General features: G+C 39.7%; 1 protein-coding gene across 1 annotated transcript in view; it reads left to right on the top strand.

Annotated features, from left to right (window-relative positions):
- Positions 1-1,552: 1,552 nt before the first annotated feature.
- LOC122807210 (involucrin-like) overlaps positions 1,553-27,147 on the top strand; it is a 90,380-nt gene continuing 64,785 nt past the window's right edge. Inside the window, exon 1 of the mRNA XM_044078493.1 lies at positions 1,553-1,584. Coding sequence (XP_043934428.1) covers positions 1,553-1,584 — 32 coding nt within the window. The remainder of the gene's footprint in view (positions 1,585-27,147) is intronic.

Here is a 27,147-nt window from a genome sequence, read left to right as displayed (position 1 = left end):
CCCTGTGTCATTTTGAACCACAACACACCAAAATGTTGACCTACTGGACAATTATTTTGTAGGCCGAGCAAAATTGTACTAGGCTTTCATTGTAGACAACAGTTACTGCAAATGTTTATTAGAAATCCTGAGACAAACAGAAGAATAGGGAAAACGCATACAATTTTTACACTTCTCATAGTGAAGACATAACAACTATAAACATAAACGTAACCAAAGATGTTTAACCAATGTTATGACCATTAAGTTGTACATTAATTAAACCTGTCTGTGTACTTGTGTAGGAAGAATGATGTCAGTAATTTATATACTTGTACGTCTTCCATCTTGTAACAGTCCATTAGGTGATACGAGACTATAATGAAAAACTACAAAATACTCAGTCATCCATGACCTAGGTGCTATGGGCATCATTGATACATAAGGACAGTGGCTATGTGAGATTATGTAGTTAGATGTAAGATAATATATGTACATCTTCAAAGGACATACTTATGGTTATTATTTAATTATTCAGTACAATAACAACATGGGAATTGAACCCACAGTAAAGGGGGCAGTAATTACAAAGTCCACTGAATTAGCTACACAAGTTAATTCCCACAGAAGCAAAAATATGGTTATAAAACCATTTATATGCTGTATACAGGTCAAATAATGGGACTATAATGGCAAACTACAAAATGTGCTGTTATCAGCAGCCTAGGCTCTATAGGCATCAGTGATGCACAAGGACAGTGGTTATGTGAAATGTTGTGAAACGTATAAATTCAAAGGACATAAGTCAAAAGTCCGCTGAATTATCCCAATGAGCTAATTCACAAAGCAGCTAAAGTGTGTTTATAACAAAATGTATATGCTATATATGGTTCAAAAAATATCTGTAAATTCTGTAGAAATATTAAGGAATACGTAGAATATTGATATTTACTGTAGGGATCTACGGGCTGCCTCCACACCTCATCGACCCTCCTTCGAAGCTCAGCTGCTTCGTTCAGATGCAGGTCATCATAGCGGTGTTGAACCTGCATTCCAATGGGGAAGAATCCTGTCCTCCACTGGTGTGCCCATGCAATCTGGTTCTACACTTAGATTATAATGAAGATCATGGGCCATGCTTTCATCCTCTGCTCCAATCCAGCATAGACCGTCAACATCTGGGCTGTCTCCTGTTTGATCCAGTTGGGTACATGGACATGTCACAGGCTCCTCAAAGTCTCTATCATAATTTGGAATTTTTTTCAAATCTGAAAAACAGAAACACAGAGAAATGCTCACTGAGGTGCCACTCAGTTTGCAGATAGCAATGGTCTGATCAGTAAATGTATCAAAATCAATACTTGAAAGTGATGCTGATGTCATGTTCTAAGATTATTGTAAGATAACTGGCACATGCTACACATGTTACCATTTATCGATACCTATTGGGTGTTTATGAGGGCCACCTGTTTTTTCAGTGCAGAACGATGTTTTATGTGGATGTGTGAGAATTTTAATTATCCTCATTAATTATGTATGGCACAAATGGCACTTAACGTTTTGTGCACGCAAAATGCACTTTGATTCTGTGAGTCTAAATGAGAGGTACATCGGCAACTGGTTGTAGTTCCTGTAGTGGTAATTAATACATCTGCTAAAGTTATTCATTTCAGAAGGTACAGTATATGTTTAAAATTATACCTAATCCATATGTTAAATTTTACAAAAGTTGACATGAGTTCCTAGAGTGATTTTGTCTTGAAATTTATGCATACAGGTGTTGCTCTTCTAAATTGTTTAGTGCAGTCCCATATGCAGTTATATATACAGAGTCCCAATGCAAATGATAACAGTAATGATGTCAATGTTACTGGTATTTATTAAATCATGACTCCTAAAACAGTGTTCTACCATAGTCTTATACTGTTATAGATTCAATAACGCTTCGTACCAAAGGTGTTATCAGTGCTGTGTCAATTTATTATGGATCTGTACTACTTAAGGATCCAAAGATATGCTGCCGCTTTCTGTAAGTTGTTTATTTGTTAAGTGATTTAGTATTGTAATGTGAAATGTAAGCAGACTGTGATGCCATGATGCTGTTGTCTTTGGAACTGTATTCAACATATATGCAATGTCAGGGGTTCTAATCTTGATCACAGAGTGTACAGATGTTACAAGTTATGCTGCTTTCACAGATGTTGTATGATGCCACTGTTGATACTTTCCGTATGTCATCTCACAGACAGTGTCATGCAGATGTTTGCATTGCACAGGAATGCATACTGTTTATTTTGACATATTCTGTTCATTGACTCAGATGGATAAATGTGCTCATCTATGAGTCTTATCATGTGTGCATCAATGTTATCCAGATGACCCACCATCCTAGGGGTGACAATTTTGCCCCCAGGAAAATGACATCATCATTGATGCTCTCTGCCAACATAGAAGGAGACTCCTAGGCCATTCAGGGGAAACTATGTGGAGAAATGAAATCTGGACGGACCTCACCAATATGATCAATGCCATTGGAAGCCACACCCAATCCTGTGAGGCCTGTAGATGTCACTACTCTGACATGATTCTTCATGCAGCCAAGAAAGTCAAACATTACGAAAGGTTGAGAGATGCCACAGGTGGTGTACTGCCACTGATCTTCCCAATGATATCACAATTTTTTTAGCCACACTGCATACAGCAAGAGGGGAGAGATGAATCCCTGGTGGTGGGACTGAAACAGAGGTTCCAAGATGGACATGTATGTATCCAAGTTCAGTACAGAGATGAGTATTTTGACAATCACTGCATATTGCTTAAGCATGCACATTCATGTATTCCTGTGTTTGATTTACAGCAGCATGAACAGCCATGAACAAACTTCCACACAAAGTGAAGATGATGAATGTAAATATAATTGCATGTATTGGTAGATTTGAATTACAGACAGAACAGTTCATAATGTGTCTCACCATGGTAGTATGACTCCTGGCACACAAGGACATTGAGTTTTTTGAAGAGCTCATCTGTGAAGTTGACACAGTTGTTGATCCAGATGTATCCTCAGATGTTCATAGGTTCATAGATGTGTACTAGGCTAATGGCCCTGGAGCCTTTACAAGCTTACCCAATAGAAATGCCCTGGCAAAGTGCCGCTTGACATTAGCTCCCAGTGCGTCTATCAAGTAGAGCCACTGGAGTGATCTCTGGGGTGAATCTTCTATTTCCCATCCACTCATCAAGATTTCTCTTGAAGAGGGCCAGTGAGGTGCTCTGCTTGACATATATGGGAAGTCTATTCCAGAGCATGGACAGTCTCTGGGCTATGAACCTGTCCCTCCAGTATGGTCTGTTGATTGTGGTAATGAGGTTGAGGTCTCCGGAGCATGTGGTGAGTGGGGAATTGGGATTTCTTTAGATGTAGCATTTCTAACAGAGCTGGGTCAGACATGGCTTTGTAAGTTAAGCAGAGGTCACCTCTTGGTAGACGATATGAGACAGAGAATAGCTGGAGTTTTTTGAGTCTGTCCATGTATGATGTGTGTTTAAGGCCTAGGATCCTCTTTGTGAGGTATTTTTGTGGTCTTTCCAGCTGTTGCATGTGTCTAGTGAGGTACATGCCAAATGGGGCATTATACTCAATGATTGGCCTAATGAGGGAAGAGTAGAGAGAGATGATGACCTCTTTCTTCCTGGATGCAAAACTCTTGGTAATGAGATGTGCCACATAGAAGAACTTTCTGACCACAGTGGCAATGTGGTGGTTGAAGCAGAGGTTGCTGTCAACCTGCGTCCCCACATCTCTTATAACGCCTTCAGTATTCAGTGGGCTCCTATCAATGTGGTAATTTGTGGGAACTGAGTTTTTCCCAAAGGGGATGACGACGCATTTTTTGGCATTAAGCTTAAGGCCAAGGTTTCAACACCAGTCATTGGTCTCAGTGAGGCCTTTCTGTAGGATGTCTACATCACTTGGGGAGTTAATAATGACTCCCAGCTTGCAGTCGTCTGCGAACTTGGTCAGCCAGAGTCCGTCCGTGTTGGCCTGGACTTCTGAGAAGTATATGTCAAACAGGAGAGGACCCAGGACCAATCCCTGGGGGACTCCACTTATCACCGGTTGGCAGTCTGACTTGGAGTCCACTACTTTCACATTGTAGGTTCTATCTGTGAGCCAATTTGCAACCCACCTAGTGATACAGGGGTTGATGCCTAGTTTGGTGAGTTTATCAATAATTCCTGAGTGAGGAATGGTATCAAAGGCTTGGCCAGATCAAAGTAGGTGGTATAAACTGCCTTGCCATCATCCACAGCTCTGGTGACTGATTCAAAGAAGTCAATCAGGTTGAGCAGGCATGATCTACCTTTCACAAAACCAAATTGTGTGGGATCTAAAGTTTGAAGATTCCCTATATACTTGTTAATTAGGTCCATGATCATGTGCTCCATAGCCTTACATATCAGACTCATCAGGCTAATGGGGCGATAATTCCCTGGGTCTGTAGTTGCTCTCCCTTTATGGAGAGGGATGACTGTAGCAAAATAATCAGTGCTGCCAAGTCTTGAACCCAGGGCCCTGTACATCATAGTCAGAGCAATGCATCACTACACCATTTGAGCTGTAAATGTTGTGTTACCACCATGCATTTCATTGCCAAGTCTTGAACCCAGGACCCTGTGCACTACAGTCAGAGCAACATACCACTATGCCAAATCAGCAGTTGGACTGGGGAGGGCCAGTTGTCAATGGATTTAGAGGATGATGACAAAGTGGATGTTGAACAGGGTGAGGCCATTAATCAACACACTACAGCTGGGAGCACTGCTGCTGGTGGATCCACACAACAACCAGACACAGGTCATCACCATAGATGTAGGCAGGTAGATGTTGGACAAGGCCAAGTGTCAGAGGGTGTGTACCCAGCAGGTGTTGTACTACTAACAGGATTCTGCATTCCATAAGTATGCACAGAAGATTGCAACCTGTGTGAGGCAGGCCACCAGTCCACAGAACCAGCACTGGCCATAAGCATACCTGTCCATGGTCCAGCCTGCACAGATATCAACTACTGGCACATCTGCTGAGGTTCCACCAGTAACAAGACCTTCAACTCAAAGCCATGCTCCTTCATCTGAACATGGTGTCATATCCCCCTCAATCTCCTCTGAGGAGCAAACAGGGCAGGATGTGTCTGTGCTTGATTTTGGTAGGGTGAACGGTAGTGTGAGACATCAGGAAGCTCGACTAAGACTGTTTTAGAGTGTGCCCAACAGTGTAGTACACATAGTTAACTCATGTTATTTCAGTACCACTGTGCTAGGATATGTGGTTCTGAAATAAAAATGTCTGGATGATGTCGTGTAAGATTTCTCTTTTTTCATGTAATGATTTTTGTACATGTGGCACTGATGTGTGTCCCTTATTGCCAAACATACAGTGATAAAACAGAATGAGTATGTATGCATACCTGTGTCAGTTGTGCACTGAGATGATGTTTTTATTTTTGACACATTTCCATATGTTCATGTTGGAACAGGTTAGGCATGTTATGCTTGATGCTCACTGTTTACATCTAGTGCTTACTTGCCATTAGATGCAATGTGTGTTTCTGTTGTGGGGCAACACCTGAACATTAATGTTTAATCTGTGTACTCATGTACATGAAGCTTGTCATGGCTCAGATGTCTGGGTCAGATGCTGCTGTGTAGCCTTGGCCTGCACTTGTAGTCACACTCTATGTTGCATACGCCTGTGACATCTGTCTCCTATGCCCTCCTGCTCCTCCGCTGATAACTGAGAGATGTCATCTTCAGACATTTGTGGCTCTTGTGATAGTTCACCCACACCTTCAGCTGGAAGACTGCCATGTGCTCAGATTAATATGTTCTGCAGCATGACACACACCATTATCATCTGTGCCGCCTTCTCAGGTTTGTATTTCAGTGCACCCCCGGATGTGTCCAGATATCTTAACCTCACTTTCAATTGCACCAAACATACACTCAATGGTGTTTCTGGTTGTTGAATGTGCTCTATTGTAGGCCTCCTGTGTAGGGTTGCATGGATCATAGTACAGGGTCATTAGACAAGGGTAAAGAGGATAACCCACAGTCACCTGTTGAGGAAGTAAAACCACTTTTGTTCAGACTGGATGTTGTTGACAGGGGGATCCTTCAGTTACATTCTAGCTGTGCTCCTGTACTTACCCAGAAGCAGTACCTCCAGAATTTCACCTTGCTAGAATGCAGTCCACTTTCTCTCCAAATGGTAGCATCATGGACACTTCCAGGGTGTGTTGCCATGATGTTTGTTATGCTACCATCTGCTGCACCCACAACTTGGCGGTTTATGGATGGCCATCCCTTTCTGTTTATGTATCAGTCTATTTCTGGATGTACTGGTGTCTTAATAGGTATGTTGCACCAACTACATGGAGGAAGTTTGCGATGTTCTAGAACCAATGCATTACAATTCTCCATGAGTGTGGATGGGAAGGGTAGGTAGTCATCCATCTTGCTGCACATAGCTGCCAGGAGTTTGGCTAGGATACAACTGGCAACTGTCTGTGATACTCCCACAGCATCCCCCATATGTCTCTGGAATGTCCCAGATGTGAGTATACCCAGGCTGAGGTACATTTTGATTTCAAGGAGGGTGGGGTTTCCTTGCAGTGTCTGCACAGACATGTGTGGTGCAGATGTTATAGACCACATGCACCATTTTCTGTCTAGACAGTATCTGTTGATTATTTTCTTGTCTGACAACTGGTTTAGTTGCAGCTTTGTTCTGATTCTAGCTGGCTTCCTTCTAGGATGCACAGCTACATCCTCATTTATGGCTTGTATCGCTGCTATTCATTGCAGTGTACTAATAGAGGGTTGCATTGTTATATATTTTTTTTAAGTTTTGCTATTGATTTTGACATAATAACATTCACGTGAAAACCTTAGGGTCTGTAATGTATGCATAGAGAATGTTGGAAGTGGAGTCAGTGTAGCTGATTGTCACATTTGAGTTGTGTTGTGTTTGCATGATGTGTTTTGGAATCACACTGGCATGTGCGGAATCCCTAATTATCCTACATTGAATACTTAAGTAGTTGGTCAGCCTTGAGCATGCCTTCTGGAATTGTATCCACAACAGGTGCATTGGAGTCTTCCTTCAGTGTATTGCACTGTCCATAAATACCTTCTGTGAACTTTTAAGAATCTAGCCCTAGCAGTGCAGCACCAAAGAAGTCCATGCTTCAGCTAGGTCTATGATTCCAAAAGCTTTATATAATGGTTTATTTGACTTCTAATTCAGGAAGTTTCATCATGCTTTGTGTCCTTTCTCTCTCTTTGTCTTATTACTTGTGTATTGTGTTAGGAGAGGAAGGTGGTCTTGCACTTAATTTTGTATGTGCTCCATAATGATTCTTCATCATTGGTAAAAAAAGAGGTCTGGGGACCAGCCCACTTTTTGATAAAATCTAAATAGCAAACATGTAAATAAATGAGTAATTCTAAATTGGTAGTTGAAGTTCCATTCTTCTTATTTGTACATTTATGTGTGAATCACATAGTAGGGGGAGAGAATAGCAAGTTTTCAAGTTGCTTTAGAGTCTTAATGGGAGAGTAGCTATAACAGTGATGCAGAAAGTCTGGGTTTGAACCCTAGGTGAAGCAAGCACTTCTTTAGTGTTGTGCTCATAGACTTTGACTATGGTGATTCTTCCAAAAGTGTACTGATATAGTAGTTTACTTGAATACTGACTTGGTGAGTTTTTTGATGATCTTTCTTCTTATCCCTTTTTGACTAATTACTGGATTACAAATGAATCCAAAGATTGACTTTGGGGAGTAACACAATTTACTATCGTTAAATAAAATTCTGTGTGGTATTCAAATAACCAAGCAATAGGTAAATTGTTATTAGATGTAGATTTAAAATTAAACAGCAGAAATATATGTACATAGAGTAAATTAAATTACTTTAACATGAGAAAAAGAGTTAATGGGGACATTAAAATTTCACAAAATTGCATGTGGAACATAAAAAGAAATTGCAGAAACAGTAAAACTGAGCCATGTGAAACATAAAAAGCAAGCAAGTTAAGTTTGTTTCTGATAAGTATTGCATGATGTATGTTTTGTGCATTGCAACAATTATATAAGAGCTGTGACAAAATAAATCATGTTGCTAAATTGTGTAAATGAGGAAAACAAAAGTGTGTGTGTAGTTAAACAGAACCAAGAAAAGGATTTATATGTGAATACAATCATTATGGAAAGAGTTCACAGTGTACAAGAGTGTCATAATGATAATTTGGATCAACAGGACCAGTCAAGACATATGGACAGTGACACTCAAATAATCAAGGTCTGGCATACAAAGTAATCATTTGAATAGATTGAAAAGACCAGATTACCACCGTAACAACTACAGACAAATGCAATCTGAGGGTCATGCTGCTCAACACTAGAAGTCTAAATTTCAAAATGCACTTGCTCAAAGCACTCCTTGAAATGGAGATCATCGACATTTGTGCTGTAACAGAGACCTGGTTCAAGGCAGCAGAAAGCACCCCTGCACTACCAGGCTATAACTCATTCCACGCCTTTCAGCCAAAGAACTTGGACCGAAGTTCCAAAGGCAGTGGTATTTCCATATTCATAAAGGATGCACATACTTCCACACTGGTAGCCCAACGTAACGCATCAGAGATACTTCAGGTGCAGCTAACATTGGGTAAGACAGTGATTCAGGCCGTAGCCTGCTATAGGTCCCCAATCATGTCCCAAGACTCACACTCCACATTCCTAAGCATCTTGGAGAATATTAGGGTCCAAATTAACAATCTCATACTGGGTGACTTCAACTACACCTCCATTAACTGGGAAAACTACTCATGTACCAGTACACTTGCCCAACGTTTCCTGGAATTCATTAATTCCAATACCCTGGACCAGCTTGTTCTTACCCCCACTAGAGGTATCAACATCCTTGACCTGGTCATTACTAACATGGGGGACCGTTGCACTACACCAATAGTCAACTCCTCCCTGGTTAGATCCGACCACAAACAAATCACTTTGGAAATCCACATCCCTCCCACCCCACCCCCTGCAAAGGTAACCACCATGAAAAACTTCTCCAAAGCTAACTTTGGGCTCCTAAAAACAGAGGTGGCTAACTTCATGGCACCCATGCAAATGGAGAATAGTTGCATGACTGCCGAATCATACACCAGTGCACTGCACGAACATGTACACAAATGCATGGATCTTGCCATACCCAATAGAATCAAGATGCTCTCCTCCAAAAATATGAAGCCAATCTGGAGGTCCCCTGCCATAAACAAACTCTACAACAGAAGGAGGAAACTGATGCGGAATAAGGTAAAGTCCCAAGACTGGAAAAACCCCCTTATCAGCCTCAACAAAAGATTGAGATCCCTCATCAAATCTTCTAAAGCTAGTTATGAAAACAGAATTGTGGCAGATAGTAAAGACAACCACATGGCCTTCTATAATTATGTCAAGAATCTCCATGGCAATATCCAGATTTGCTCTGAGCTACTGCACAATGGTACCTCAGCAATCACTTTATTGATTTAGTGCTTTCGTCGGCCTTAAGCCTCAGACTTCATCAGATGAAGTCTGAGGCGTAAGGCCGACGAAAGCACTAAATCAGTAAAGTGATTGCTGTGATACTCCGTGTCTGGACCCTGCTTTTGCCTTGGATTTGATTTTGCTGTGTTTTGGATTTCTTGGCACAATGGTACCTCCTATACCAAGCCAACAGATATTGCCAATATACTGGCCAACAGATTCAGTGCCAACTTCACCCATCTCTCCCCTCCCAAAGGACCTATCACATTAACAATAGCTTGCCAGGCACCCAGTATTACTGCTGCACAGGTTAAAACAGCACTGTCCAAGGCCAAGAATACAGCTTCTATGGGACCTGACAATAACCCTGGCTGTGTTCTACATAAACTACAGAGTGAACTGACACCCACCTGTGTGCTCTGTTCAATCACAGCCTCACCTGAGGCTTTGTTCCTACCGAATGGCGCACTGCTGCAGTCATCCCTCTCCACAAAGGAGAGGCGACTACAGACCCTGTCAACTATCGCCCCATTAGCCTAATGAGTCTGATATGTAAAGCTATGGAATGCATCATCATGGACCTAATAAACAAGGATATAGGGAATCTCCAAACTCTGGATCCCACACAGTTTGGTTTTGTGAAGGGTAGATCATGCCTGCTCAACTTGGTCGACTTCTTTGAGTCAGTCACCATGTGGATAAAGGCAAGGTGGTTCACACACCTTGATCTGGCCAAGGCCTTTGATACCATTCCTCACTCAGAAATCATAGAAAAATTCAATAAGCTAGGCATCAACCCCTATATCATTAGGTGGGTTGCAAACTGGCTCACAGATAGAATCCACAGTGTGAAAGTAGCTGACTCCAAGTCAGACTGCCAACCAGTCATGAGTGGAGTCCCACAGGGTTCAGTCTTGGGTCCTCTTCTGTTTGGTATCTACTTCTCTGAAGTCCAGGCCAACACGAAGTGACTCTGGCTGACAATGTTCGCAGACAACTGCAAGTTGGAAGCTATTATTAACTCCCCAAGTTATGCTGACATCCTAAAGAAAGGCCTCACTGAGACCAACGACTGGTGTCAGAACTATGGCCTTAAGCCCAATGCCAAAAATGTGTCATCATCCCCTTTGGGAAAACCCAATTTCATTGAATTACCACATCAATGGTAGTCCACTGAACACAGAAGGCGTTACAAGAGATCTGGGAACACATGTTGACAGCAGCCTCTCTTTCAACCACCACATTGCCACTGTGGTCAGAAAGTCCTTCTATGTGGCACATCTCATTACTAAGGGTTTTGCATCCAGGAAGAAAGAGGTCATTGTTTCCCTCTACTCTTCCCTCATTAGGCCAATCATCGAGTACAATGCCCCATTTGGCATATACCTCACTAGACAACTGCAACAACTGGAGAGGCCACAAAAGTACCTCACAAAGAGGATTCTTGGCCTTAAACACTTGTCCTATATGGGCAGACTAAAAAAACTCCAACTATTTTCTGTCTCATATCGCCTACTTAGAGGCGATCTTTGCTTGACTTACAAAGCCATGTCTGACCCAGCTCTGTTAGAAATGTTACATCTAAAGAAATCCCAATCCCTCCTCACCACACGCTCCAGAAACCTCAACCTCATTACCACAATCAACAGAATGTGCTGGAGGGACAATGTCATAACCCAGAGACTGCCCATGCTATGGAACAGACTTCCCATACATGTCAAACAGAGCACCTCACTGGCCCTCTTCAAGAGAAATCTTGATGAGTGGATGGGAAATAAAAAAATCACCCTAGGGATCACTCCAGTGGCTCTACTTGACAGAGGCACTGGGAACTAAGATCGGGTGGCACGATGCCAGGGTAATCATATGGGCTAGGCTTTTAAGGTCTCCAGAGCCATTAGCCTAGTACACACCTATGAACCTATGAACCTATAAAAACAGCGTCTACACAAATATTTGAATAGCTAAACCTGAAATAAAACTAAGCTGGAAACTTGCATGTGTAAGTCACTTACTTATTCGGGACATCACCTATAAACATTGGTCAGACATTGATTACTAGCAAATATATGTGTAACAAATATAAGATTCGTTTACAAATAAATGGAACAGAAATTCCTTGTGTATTGAGTCACTGGACTTGCCAGAAGCTTGGTGTAATGGCAGTAATTCATGATGTACATGTAAAGCATTACACTTTGCATCATAACTGTAAATATTTGTTTAGTAATCTGGGCAGTTTTCCTTAGCAGTATCATATAAAAATAGACCCCACCCCTTACTAGTTTTATGGGTAAAAAGAAAAGTTCCAGTGGCACTGAGAGAAAGAACTAAAAGATGATATACAGAATTAAGAGCATGAATTTTATTGAGGAACAAATTTAACCTAGTGACTGGATACACAGTATGGCTGCAACTGACAAGATATGTACACAAATAAATCTATACCTGACAAGATGTGTACATACAGAGCTCTTTAAAATCTGAATAAAGTTAAAAAAAGAGAGAACAGTAACCAATTTGTACTAAAGCAGATATTGTCAATGGCATGCCAAATGAAAATTATTTTTCTGTACTTGATACAAATTCTGGATTTTGGAAAATCAAGCTGGATGAGGAAAGTTTCAAGCTGTGTAAAACAAGTACAGATGGCATTTTGTTGATTCAAAGAGCTAATATGCAGATGACAGGGTGATTTGATAATGTTATCAAAAATGTTGATTATATACTAGTATGCAAAGCAACCAGAGAACATGACAAGGCTGATTTAGTTACTGAATAGACTTTAGTCTGCAACCTCAAGCTGTGTAAGAGTATGTATAAAGTCAAAGTGAGATCTAAACGAAGTTTTACTTTAAAAGGCTTGAAATCAGTTGATGAAAAAGTCAGATATATGGTGCAATTACCTCAACAAAAGGATAACCAAATACTTACATGATTTCTTGTCATGGTGCAGTATCCATCAAAGTTTATTCTGAATCTATCTGAAATAAGTATGCCATATAAGGAAACAACTTCAAAATCATATGGAATTAGTTGTTAAAATTAATTTAGTTATAAAATACAGTAAAACAATCATGCAGTTTGAGTACAGCATAACTTTTGACCCACATGAGGCACAAAGATCCCTAGGTATTATTTTAGACAATTAATTACATTCCTTCACACACACACACACACACACACACACACACACACACACACACACACACACACACACACACACACACACACACACACACACGCATGCACACGCATGCACACACGCACACACACACACACACACACACACACACACACACACACACACACACACACACACACACACACACACACACACACACACACATACACATTAAACATATTAAAAAGCAGACTCTTGACCATCTCAGGATAGCTTGCAGGTACACTAATTTACTGTTTCAGGAAATAATAAAATCTATAGCTATTCTTATATTACTGCCAAAACTGGAATACTTTTTTTTCAAATTTTGACTTAAACTCTACTTAAAACATACACCCTGCAGGTTAACCAATAGAATACCAATTTATATCTTTAGACAACCACAGAGAACTTAGAACATCATTGTACCAAATTACAGAAAGCTAGTGTCTACCAGTAAGACGAATAGAAATATTTTGACTAAATCATCTAATATACAAGCAACTGATCATATCTTCCATTGGCAATGCAATTCAGCCTCGTAGAAATGATTTATGTTTAGTGAAAAGCAGAAAATGCAGAAAATTCTAAACTAGACAAACAAGGATTCTTTCTGATTTAAACAAAGGCAATAAGGTGAGAATTCATCAGAGCTGTAATAGGAAACAACCTGAAACAGTTGTTTTGTGGAAACATGAGTAACCAAGATCATACATGATAAAACTCTCAGAGCTATAGATGGTAAAATGATGAGAAACAGAAGATGTGCTCAAGATCAGTAATGAAGCCCAAAGAGACTGCAGGGCTAAAGACAGTTTATCTAAGACACCACAGTCAACACTCAAAAAAGGGCACCCTCTTAGATGTCCAGCAGAGAGGTACCATAAATACATCCTTCAGGGACTGTCACCAGAGTCATCATTAGATGAAGAGCTAGGTGCATCTGAAGCTTTGGGAAGGACTAAGGTATGTTGGTCACAATCCATGAATTTTTAAGATTTCAAGATTTAGAAGACTGTTGAAAAAGCCAGGCATAGTGATTGTTCATGAACATGACACTGTGCTGATAATAAATACTATTAATATGTGTTTTCTTACCCATAAATGCACAGTCCTGTATGAAAGTATAATTATATATAAAGGTTAGCATGATAGCTAAATGCAAAAAAATGAAGTGAAAGTACATTAGTGTATTATATATTATCTCTCAATGTTTATAACATTATTTACCTTAAAATATATGTTCCTGTTTCTTTTAAAAAAGGCTGGAGTGCAGTAAAAATTATGCTTCTTTAAGGCACTGACACCTCTCAGTATCTAAATGCTAGAATATAATGTCATGATGTCTGGCTTCTTGTGTAGTATTGCATAGTCAGAAAAAGTAAAGTCAAAGAGCTGGCTGCAAAATGTTTCATGTGTCAAAATCATTTCAGTTTAGGAACCAAAATGCTGCACCATTGAAGTGAAACAGATATAGATTGCTCCAGAGTTATGACATATGGAAGTCTTTAAAACTTTAATTTTAAATATGGGTGGCTCAAGTAAAGGCTTATAATCATCTTACGGTAAAAGCAAGAAAGGGCAGAACATGAAAGGATTTATAAAAACAAGAGGCTGCATGACAAAGGAACAGTATGTTATACAACAGGAAAAGAAGGCCTTTGTTTCCATGCATGACAAAGGAACAGTATGTTATACAACAGGAAAAGAAGGCCTTTGTTTCTAAATGGTTATTGAGACCTTGAGATATTACTTGTGAGGTCAGAAATATCTTGTCCAGGTGGATAATGGTCACTTTAAGTAATTATCCACTACACAAAATAAAAATCCAGGATATTTGGCATATGCCAGAGTTAACAAGGCTCCATTGTTTGGCTCAGTAAATCACAGGATCCTAAAACAACTTAGACAAGAACTTATGTTACAACTTATGTTGCTTTTTACTAAGTCCTTTGAGAGCATTGTACCATCACAGAACTGAAATGTGCAGTTAGTAAACTAGTATATAGGGAAAATAGACAATATATATGCTACTAATAACTACAGGCCTATTAGCCTTTTGCCAAATGTGGGAAAAGTTATGAAGCTTACTGTGAATGGCTTATTAGTTGAATTAAATGAGTTACGCTATTTTAAAAACATTCCAGTATGCTCATAAAGTCTATTAGGAAAGCTCTAGCATTACAAATTAGAATGCTCAAAATAGAATGCTGTCTGCTATTAATTACCTTAAACTTTGCTCTACACCCACAATCTGTAGGTGATTGCAAACAAGATCTGAAGACTCATAACCCTGGGTGAACCCAGAGAACATCATTGTATTTCTCTAGAGTAGTCCTAATGGCTTCCAGTCACTGCTAGGGCCACTCTTCTATTAGACTGTTTAATATCCCAACTAATTCACTGCTCATACTATCCACCTTTACTACATATGCTACAGCACAGATGCGCCAATACAGACAATTCTACCAGTTTGTCAATGTCCATTTCAACAAGGCAATAGGTGAAAAGGCCTTTTCAAAACTTGTACCTGCAGCAAGGAACTTCCTCAAGATATCCAAAAAAAGAGGAAATAAGTGCATTTAAAAAAGAGCTACATCAGTTTCTTAGTAATGAATACAAGTGCCATGTTCCGACAACAGTTAGTAGATCATGCCTAAAGCAACTACTACATATGTGCTGAGTTTAACATTATTTTATTTCTAACTACTTTAGTACAGCTCTTTGATACGTTATACATATGTAAATATTGCTTTTTATTCTTTTTGTAGTCTGTTCTAGTTCTTGTGTCCATAAACCTATATGCTGGTCTCTTTAAACTGCAAATTTCTTCTTAGTGTATCACTGTCATCGGTATTTAATTGTATATTCCACATCACTCAACTGTTGTTCTGCAAATGAACTGTCTCACTGTTTGACTTGTACAATTAATATGCTCATACTGTATTATTAAGGAAAAAAAAAACTGCAAGAAAGACCTAGCCAAACTAGAGTCTTCACCTTATAAAATTTTAAACCTCCTGTAGTGGAAGCCCGTAAAATATATACAAATAGCTTTTTAAGAACATATTAGTGCAACACCAAAATTACTTCAAAATGCCCATGACTTTTTAAGTCTTAATGGGTACATTCAGCCCAATAAACCCAAACCCGACTAGTTGCTGATATACACTTTTTTTTTTAACTTTACTACGGCACCGTAAATAAATTGCTTAATTATGACTTAGCAACACAGAGCTTAAAATCATGGCTGATGTCCACCATAAACATTAGGATGTCTGCAAAATATCCCAAAAAACATACAAACCAAGGGGTAAAAAGGTCATACAGGCAAACTAGTCAGAAAAAAATTGCAAGAAAGACCAGGCCAAGTTTGAGTCCTCACTATGTAAAACCTTAAAACTCCAGTGCTGGAGGCCCATGGGATAAATGCAAATGACCTCTTAAGGACAAACCAGTGTTTCAGTTACAAGGTTTTTAAAAGGGCATTCAGAAGTCATGTGGCTGAAACACTCGTATGTCCATAAGGGGTAATTTGCATATATGCAATGGGCCTCCACTACAAGAGTTTTTTTTTCTCTGATATAGATGAGCAACAGGCACAGTACAGATACAGTCCCCACAGTAGACTATCTGGTATGTTCTAACAGCTCCTAATAAAATAACTTTTATTAGGAGCACTGCTCTGAATGACTGAAAAAAAGTATAAAACTGCATTTTGAAAAACCCTACTAATACCATCTACTCTTTTTAGCTACTAGTGATTTTCAGGTTGTCACTGTCTACACTGCTTACCAATACTGAGAATGTTAGTAATCTGTTTTAAACGCTCAGGTCCTATCAGTGACTCCCTGAGTTAGCTGTATAGTAAAAAGGGCATAATTTTGCAATACCTGGCACATCAGGTGGGGTCCTGTAAAACAAAATGGTAACCAGTGGTTCCCACTATAATTATAATTACTATAGTGAGAACAGCGCAGCCTAGCACCACCTCAAAACATGAAGTTGTTTCACTGAACTATAATGATTTATAGATTTGTGTGGAACCTAACCTCATCTGAATACAGACCAAGCAACCTGGTATGTATTTGTGGCTTAAGCAGATGTGCCACCATTCTAAATATCAGACTGCACAAAAAAAATCAGGAGCGGCAGGACCAGTATAGTAGTTTAAAGTAAGTTTATGGCAGCAGGGTTATAATTTAAATCAGGCACAGCCCTAAGGATGTACACAGTAATCTACAGTACTGTGGTTAAGATGTACTTTTCACTTGTATTGCACATGTGAATCCTTGCATTGGGAAAGTATAAAAGTACATGGATTATTTTGTACTATGGTTACTTGCAATTTGAATGTATCTGTATACAGCACATACATAATATATGTAATGGTATATCTTCTCTGTAACTGTGGCAAGACAGCTTTACTATCAGGACTACCTATCACTACACTATCCTGTGCATCCTAGCCAGATGTGCTGTGTCTGTATTCTGTGGAATCAAATGTAATGGGCCTACCCATGTGTAATCCCAGTATTATAGCACTTAGCATACTTCTGTCTGCGTCCCCTGAGTGTATCCCCCCATTCTTTGTATGAAGCCCAATCTTCCCTTGAGCACCTCTGTGGGCCTGTGTGTGGCACCACCCAACGTGAACATTGTGACCCAGTGCCCATCCCCTGTGCCCCCTTACCTTGAGCACTGATCTCTGTTTCACTGATTATTTTCTGCTGCTGGCTCAGTCTTCTTTGTTCTACCTTGTTTCTGTCTGTTTCTATTTCCCCCTGTTCTACTTCTCAGTCTGTCTCCATTTTCCCCTGTTCTACTTCTCCCTCCCCCTTTTTTTTCAAGTCACCTCTCTCTCTCTCTCTCTCTCTCTTACCTGCCTCATCCCTCCCCCCTCCTCTTACTCTCCCTCTTTTGGTCTCCTCCCCCTCCCATTTCCTTGTCTTACCCCCTTCTTCTTACCTACTTCTCGCCACTAAAACTATATAGCTACGCCAGTTCTCGTGGCATCATTTTTAAGTCTCGACCTGCCCCCTTCCAGTCCTGTCCCTGCTGTTGGCTGTTGGCGTCTGCTCGTGGGTGAGTGCTTTTTGTTAAGTTATAACCACTTCTTGTTATACGTGCTACTGGTATTTCCAGGTCAGTTGCAGCTATGACTGTACGTTCTGTAGCTTGTATGATATAAGTGTTCCTAAGAATGGTATTCACAGGTCTGTTGCAGCTTAATTTGTATGCTTTGTGGATTGTACTTTATGATCGCGCCTAGAAACAGCGTTCCAAGCCATTATATCGTACTTTTGGCTTCTCCGCTGTTACTCCCAGCTAATCATCACAGCTTCTGTTATCTGTAGTCCAAGCACATGAGTGTTAATAAGCTGTGCTAATGCAGCAGCTTTGTACTTAATGATTATGCTTAATGCTTAGGCTTTATGCTTAATGCTGTTATCTGTAGTCCAAGCACACTGTACCTGGTTCCCTGTGAGCATTAATAAACTCTGCTACCGTAGAGGTGTTTTACCAAATACATTATGCTTAATGCTTTATCCTTAATTATCCCCAGCTAACCATTTCAACTCCCATTGCTATCTGTAGTCCAGGCACACTGTTTCTGGTTCCCTGTGTGTGTTTATAAGCTCTGCTACCACAACGGCTTTTTGCTTAATGCTGTATGCTTAATTTATACAGACATCTAGGCATACAGTGTGTCCTGCAGCATTCGTTGCTTCCCATTCGGTCTACCCGGAGCTGACTGTGTGGAATTGACCCTCAATTGGTTATTTGCCATATTCAAATGTACTCGGTGGGTCCACCATTATCTGTAGCTGCTTCCCTTCTGTTCTAATTGAAAGTAGCCGTATTAGTACATCATTTTGTAAAGGAATAATATAACTGTCATAACTTTACAACAAATAGTTTGCTGTTATCTGTAACTTCTTCACCTCTGTCTTAACTGAAGCCAGCCGTACTAATACATTATTTTAAAAAAAGAACGGAAGGCAGCTGTACTAATACATTATTTTAAAATAAAAAAAAAAAAGAAAAAGAAAAAACAATAATTTAAAATAAAACCTTTTATAATAGCTACACAAATAATTGGCTGTATGCAACAAAGCCATTCTATTACAAGGAATGTGAGAACACGGGCCATAGATGTTTTAAGCATTTTTATATTACTGCCTGCCACAATTAGTAGTGCTGCAACTGCCTGACTTTTGTAACGTGTTGTGTATTACTGATACTCACAGTGTGTAGCTGCTGTAACAAATGAAAGGGGTTTAACCAGCAGTTACTCGTTTTTGAGCGATTGCGTTCTGTATATAATTGCCACCCTACTGTATGTTTATAGAATTCCAGTATATTGTAGAAGTGATGGATGTGCTCAATCAGCTTTAGCTAATTTTTCTGAAGTATATGCCTTTTTTATTAGGAACCTGATCAATTCGATTGATAATTGCAAACTCCTGAGTGCAGGGTTGTGAATGATGAATTGGCTGCTTTAACTGTCTCTTTTAATGTGGATTCTTACTGCTCTGTACCTCCTTACCTGGGTTGTAACTGTTGAACTGCTGTTTTTATTGAATGTATTAGTGTGAATTTACTCGGCCTTGTACCTTTTGTCTGTATACCTCATTCCACACTAATCTTAGGTTCCTGCTTACACACTCCCTCTCTCCACCCACACCCCGCTAGTTTACTTACTACTATTTCTAAACTATCTAACTAAATTATTTTCCAGGTTACTGACTGATTTGTTACACTCCTGTCTATAACTACTTATTGTTCCTTCTACAGCTCTCAGTAGCTATGTCTCAACCACCTCAGGCATCTCACTCTGTTCTATATAGTACCCTAGCATCCTGCCCTGAAAGATCCACCTAAGAATCTTGAAAGAACTACCTAGGGGACCCATTAGTGCCTCATGCAACTATTCTGCCACCCCTCAAGAACTACAACTAGCTTGCATGTACCCTATATGTGTAAATCACTTTAATCCCTTATGGTTGTTATTTGACTCAGCGTGCACCTGCTAGCAGCCTACCATCTCCCTCCAAGCTCTTTAAGCTCCAGCCCACCTCCCGGAGTGCTTGTGCCTTCACCTCAGAACTACACTGTTTGGCCACTAGGTGGCAGCTTTTACTCACTACAATTTCTCCTCTCTCCTAGTAAGTACAGCTTTTTGCCTAACAACCTCCACTATCCTGTTAAGCTCCAAACCCCTGTGTATTTCTCTGCTTCTCTCTACCTTAGATACATTGTGACCCAGTGCCCATCCCGTGACCCTTTCCTTGAGCACTGCTCTCTGCTTCACAGATTGCTTTCTGCTGCTGGCTCCATCTTCTTTGCTGTAACCCACTCCATTCGCCCTGCGGGCTCACTCCGCTCCCCTACCCTGCCCCCAATTTCCACCCACCACCAGCACACCTACCTTTATTCTTCCCTTTCTCCACCCAGCCAACCTTATTACTCAATATGAGCTCTTCCTCATTACTCCACCTACTTACAAACATCCCACTTAAACACATTACTCTCTCTACCTCCCTAGAAATTAAAGTCCCCTCCAAAGTATGGATGTAATCACAAGAGTTCCTCAACGCTCAGTGCTGAAACCTCTCCTTTCTGGTATTTACTTCTTAGATCCCTAATCAGAGAGTCAAGACCTGTGGCTAACAAAGCCTGCAGATGACTAAAACTTGGGAATTGTTGTTGAGTCACCCTACTACTCAAATTAACCTGAATGATCTCCCCCTACTAAACTCTTGTACTAAAAATAGGCTTAAACTAACTGCTAAACAGTGTAATATCACCAAGTCTGGTAGACGACCCCTCCCTTTATCATATTAAATAGACAACATGCCATTATAAAACAAAAACTTAGTCAGGGATCTAAGTATTTGGGTTGATAGGTCCCTTTTTTTTTACTATCACGTCACAATTGTTGTCAGCCCAGTTAATTGCCAAAGGAATATATATATATATATATATATATATATATATATATATATATATATATATATATAAAATAAAGGTCTAAGGAGGTAATTGCTTGTTTTTATTCAGCATCGATAAGGCTAATTATCAAGTACAATGCCCCCTTTGGGATGTGTATCTTTAAATATATCAAACAGCTAATAAGACCCCAAAGGTTCCTGTCCAAAAATATCACAGGCCTAAAGTACCTAAGCTACCAACTAGGCTGGAAGTTCTGTTCCTTTATTCAGTATGCTTACCACACCATTAGAGACCCAAATAGCTTGGACTTCCTGTTTCTTTGCAAGTCTGGTTTCTCCAACAATACTAGAACCAGAGAACTAAATATTTACCAACAGATAAATAAAACATGGTGGAGGGACTAATTTATTATCCAGCACCTCCCAATGCTCTGAAATAAATTTCCCCTACATGTTAAGCAGCGTGACTCACTATTTTCCTTTAAACATAAACTAGATGATAGGGTGGGCATGCTTAAATTTACTCCAGGATTGACTGGTATGACCCTTCTGGAAAAAGGAGATATGGCCTGAGGAGGTACTGGCAAGGTGTGAATGGTCATAAGACTCAGTGGCCTTGGAATGTCTATGAAGCTATGAATCTATAAATCTATAAAAAAATCACATCAATTCTTGTTAGTAAGTCAATATCAGATTGATCCTTAAGTACAGAATAACGTATATTCATCCATGTTTCATAGGAGCATAGTATTTTCCATTTTCATACAAATCACATCACCATGCACCAACCTTTCAATAGATTATATGACCATTCCCTGGTATTACTATTAAATGTTTATCCAAATCTGGACTACACAGCTAACATATCTGCACAATCACCCACCCAACACACACACACACACACACACACACACACACACACACACACACACACACACACACACACACACACACACACACACACACACACACACACACACACACACACACACACACACACACACACACACACACACACACACACACACACACACACACACACACACACACACACACACACACACATATACACTTCACATGGTCAAAAGACCATAAAACCAAAACTGATTTAGCCGAGACAAAAATACCGAAACTAAAAATGCCAAACACCAAACTTTTTCCCAGGGCAAGTAAACACTTGCCCAAAACTACAGTACAACAAACTAAACTATTTGAAACCCACCTATGTGGAGGGTTGTGCCCCACACTCCCCTCCAGGGTCAGGGGCTGCTCCCCTCACACCACCCAACTATATATACAAACTCTGGGATCGCACTACAGTGGGGGAAAAGGGCATATTTCCCCATGGTGGGCAAGTCTTTACTTGCCCTTGGAAAAAGTATGGTGTTTGATATTTTTAGTTTCGGTATTGTCATCTTGGCTAAATCAGTTTTGGTTTTATGGTCGTTCGACCATGTGAAGTAAACCCACACAAACAAGCACATGCCCACCAAGACTTCAGGATGCAGAGAAGCTTGCCTCCTGCAGAAACATTTTTTTTTATCCAGCAAGGTTAAGACTGGTTGGTTTTATCTGGGTGTAACACTGTGAAAATGAAACTCAATGAGTTATAGTGGAAGCAGTCACAAATTACATCCACTTTGTTGACTGTGTACACCTCCACCTCAGATGTCTGATTTTGATCAAGTGGCAACATTAATATATTTCATCTCAAAACACTCAGACACATACCGTGCAACCCACTGGAACCCTTTTGTTCTACCCACACACCGAAGAGATCACTATGCTGAGTGGCAGAATTTGCTAGACTTCTCTAGTGGTTTAGCAGAGAGGATTAAGACAATGAGCTGCTAATGAGCATCATCATGTCACCCTGGTTTGGAATCTTTCAGTCTCTATTTACCTACTGTGTGACTTTGAGCAAGTCACTTAACTAGACAGTGTTCCCTGGTTGCCCCCAAAAAAGGCAATTGTCCCGATGGGTTTATTTATTTAGCTAATTTAACATTTGTTTAATGGGAAATTCCGACTTGGAATGAAGCCAGTTTTCAGTGGAGGCCCTAGGAAAAATGCTCCAGATGCATGTCTTTGTAATGTGGGAGGAAACCGGAGTACCCAGAGAAACCCCACACAAATGCAGGGAGGACATGCAGACTCCACACAGAAGGCACTCCAGCCGAGAATCAAATCAGAGAATCTCTTGCTGTGAGGTGACAATGCTACTGCTGCACCACTGTGCCATCCAATCTGTTTAAACAAATGAATCAGAAATAAATTGTGTTCTCAAACACTGATTTAGTACAACCTTATTATCAAGTATTGCCTGATGATAATTCTAAGAAAGATAATATAACAAACTACTGTTTAGAATAAGTTCTGCACCTTCCATTTTTCAAAACAATATGGGCAAACCTGCTAAAAGATTGACATGAGGTGGCAAGGCTAGAAGACATGTCACTAAGAAGACACAACTGAACATCTCCATAACTTAGAGAATGTACTGTAGAGGCCATAAAAATGTGGCTTGAGATGATAAAATCTTAATGTGAGCCTGAGAGGTTGGCAAGTCACAAACTCAATATCTGGGGTGTGTGTGGATAAAAAAAGGAATTTGTCCTTTGCCTAAGAAGGTTAAAGGATTACCCAGCACTTGCGGACAGTACTGCAAGCCTTTGTAAGTTTAATAAACTGCGATGGGAAGGTTGGCCTAACCAGACTACTTTACTGGCATCTTTATTTCAGACTGCTGAGGGAGCAGATTGCATGGCAGTGGCATTGTCAGGAATAGGATGCTGCTAAATAAAGTGAAGAAGTATCTAATGTGTGGTAAAAGTGTTACTGCATTACAAGCTCGGTCTGTGACACAGATTGTCTGTGCTTTCTAGAACTTCTTCTCCAGCAGAGAAAAACATGTTCACAAATTGAACAAGAAAATCTAGCTTTGATATTGGAGCAAAGAAATTATATCGATACTTATGGAGTAGTAGATTTAAGTTATTAATAGTGCATAAGTTGCTGTTAAGAACATTTGGTGAGCGTAAGGTTCTGCCCACTGTGACAGCAACACATATCCAGAGAGGAGCCGTAATTTTATGAGTTTGTGATGACCAAACCAAATATAGATACCTGATATAATTCTAAAGACTGAAACTGTGATCCTCAAAGCAGCAAAGCATGAGTAACAAATGTGAGGAAATGTATAATAACTTAAAGGTTGTGGTATCTCAGAATAGTCCCATACTGGGAGGTTTTAAAACCTTGAATTTAGTACACATAGACAGTAGGCATGTGAGCAGAGGCAGACAAAGTCCCGTTGCAAAAGCAAACACTTTTCTCAAGTAACTGTGAAGTTCAGATTTTGCTGTTTTTCATTTTTGCATAGTTTTTGCCCCCATGCCTGCCAATCATTAATCCTTCCCTGAGTCATAAACTATCCTGTCTGAGGGGGCCAGAATCCTCCAGGCAGTTTTGGTGGTGGTTTGTGCTCTCACTGATCACCATTGCTGCAGTGAGAACACTGAGTGTCCACATATTCAGACCACTGGCTCCTTATGTCATGACAGGCCTCAGTTCACTCCAAGGCCCTGTCATTATAACAGAACAAGCCAAGCAGTAGTGCCAGTTGGCCAGGAACCATACTACTCCCCAGCCTGGACTGTAGTCCGGGCTTTAGCCCTCTATGCACCAATGCATGTACAATCTGCTGATTTGCTGTTTGAATTGCACTTTTTTAATTATTAGGATTTATGGCAATGAGTCTTACACCAATTCTATAGGTCTAATTATATATAGAACATCCAAGAGGAGATATAAATACTGATGGTGTCTTGAATTCCATTACCTGAAAATGCTGATAAAATAATTGATAGAGTGACAGAATGTATAAGTATTCTTTTTGAAGAAATCCCAGAGAAAGGCAAGATAATAATATAAATGACTCAGAGGGACAAAGAGCATTTTTGACTATTAATCATTGTAGTAGAAGGCTGGCCACACAGAGTGGAATAACGTTTAACTGTGCATAAGATAAAATGTGAATTATCCAAGGAGCCCTTTGGGGGAACAGTTTTAATTTTTCAGTGGAAACTGAGGGGAGCATTACTGCAGGAACTCGTGTTGGTCAATCAGTATTCTATAAATGAAAACATTGCCATGAAAGTTTATTTGGTGGCCAAAGTTAGATGAATACATTGAGTGAGCTGTAAAGACTGTGTGCTATTTCAGATAGGATAAAACATGCCTGGATATCTGAATTTCTGGGAGGACAATGGAAAAAGTCTGCCCACTGACTTTGCAGGTGCATTCATATAAATAGAGTGCTCATGACTGTGTGGGGGGGGGGTGTATTCAAAATAGTATTGCATGCGTTTCCTATAAGTTCACAGCATACCTTTCAACCTCTGAGCATTAAAAATCATGACACTGGCCTTTAAATTCATAAAAGAAAGAGGAACACCTTATTTCTCAGAATAGAAAGGCTTTATGCACTAGACTCTACATAGTAAGTGATCAAGAATCTCTAAATAGGCTTAGTTTAGTTATTTAATAAGGTATGTACCCATAAATAAATACCTATCAATTGTCCCAATTTTCACAGAATGTCCAAATATTTGTCTCATACTTTTTATTTGTTCCTCAGGTCATAAACAGGCCTTACTTTGAGGTACATCAGTAAATTTTGGTGGAGTAAGGGAAAATATGCGGGCCAAAGTCACAGCTCCATGCATAAATCATTAGCAGTTGTGAGGTATGCTTTACAGTCTACAGTTAGTAGCCAGAGAAGATCAATTACTTTGTGGTTTACCAGAACCTACATGCTGTTACAGATAACAACACTCAATTAAAGTCTGAAGAGTTTCATTGTTTCATTAAACAAAACTGAATTATCCGTTCCATTAGTGAAAAAGGGCAACTTACTAGGAATGGATTAGCAGAAAGTATGTTCACACCTTTAATTGTTTGCGTCTTTCGGCTTTTCCGGGTTAGGGGTCGCCACAGCGGAACTCCGGTCCGCTAATGATTGGCAGTTGATTTTTACATACCGGCTTGCCAGGCCTGACGCACAACCTTCAACGAAGGTACGCCCATTCACGCATGTCTCCACGCAGAAGACGCTCTAGCTGAGAATCGAACCGGACAGCGTCTTACTGTGAGGTGACAGCGCTACCGCAGCACACCTTCAATGCTAGAATGAAATATTTGCTGAATATAGTGTTGGATGTAGAAAACAAAGGTCTCTTTTTTCTTCTTCTTCTGTAATAGAACCATATCCAATCATATTGCAGGTCAGTAACATGCAAAACTATTTTTAAGAGGCACATTCAAACCAAACTTAACCCTGTTAAACCAAACCTGAATATTACTGTAAAAAGGAAGCAGCAATTGCTTTAGAAATTTCAGTGCAATAGTCATGTAAAACAAACAAAACAAATAAAGCACTGTAGAGGTAAAGTAAGAATCCAGCAGCGCAATGAATTCCACAAACAAATCACCAACTTTATTATACTATATATTACTATATTACTATATCCCAGTTTTAGACATGAAAAACGCGATTATCGCAGTTAATGCTTTTTATGCTCTTCTGTTTTTATTTTATAATAAAGTTGGTGATTTGTTCATGGAAGGCGTTTTCCTGCACCTCTACAGTGCTTTATTTGTTTCTTTTGTTGGTGTTCGCGCTCCAAGCACTGAATTCCTGTGTTTTGTTTAGTCATGTAAAACAGTAACCCATACAATAAATTAAACTTATTGTACCTTCAAAATGTGATAGTGGGGGGGGGGGGCGTGGCCAAGGATGAACACAGGATAGCAGCAGATTTCTTCAGCTCCACCAATTTCATTACATTGACAGGAATTAATTACTTAAAAAATTAATTCTTGAAGTAATTTTCTTTCTAAATATGTTTGTTTTATATAGTTCTTTAACTATATCTAAAAAAGAAAGGAAATCTTAATAATATTCCTGTCAGAAATTACTTTGGAAATTTTCCTGTCAGTTTATCAGTCTGTAATGAGTTCCAGTAAGACAAATTCTCAAGACTCCAGCATCAAGAAAGAACTTCAGTCTCTGATAATTATAGTCCAGCAACTTACTGCTAAGATGGATAAAATGGATACTAAAATAGACACTTTCATAGAAAAAACTACAAAACAAATAGACTTGTTACATATGGACCTGCAAAAACAGAAGATCCAGATGACAGGCATAGAAGAAGCTGTGAATGACATGGAAAATAAAATACAAGAACAGGAAGTCAACATTGAGTTTCTGCTGAAACAAAATACACATTTACAAACAAAGCTGGATGACCTGGAAAATAGATCTAGGCGCAATAACATTAGGATTTTTGGACTGCCAGAAAATATTGAAGGTAACAATATTACTTCTTTTTTAACAACATGGCTCCCTAAAACTTTAGATTTACCAGAAGCATTCTCTTTTGGTATCGAAAG

Source organism: Protopterus annectens, chromosome 1.part0 (genome assembly GCF_019279795.1).
Source record: "Protopterus annectens isolate FY-2018-M chromosome 1.part0, PAN1.0, whole genome shotgun sequence".
Classification (NCBI taxonomy): Eukaryota; Metazoa; Chordata; order Ceratodontiformes; family Protopteridae; genus Protopterus; species Protopterus annectens.
Note: the sequence above shows the minus strand (reverse complement) of the source record. Positions and strands in the feature narration are given on the sequence as shown.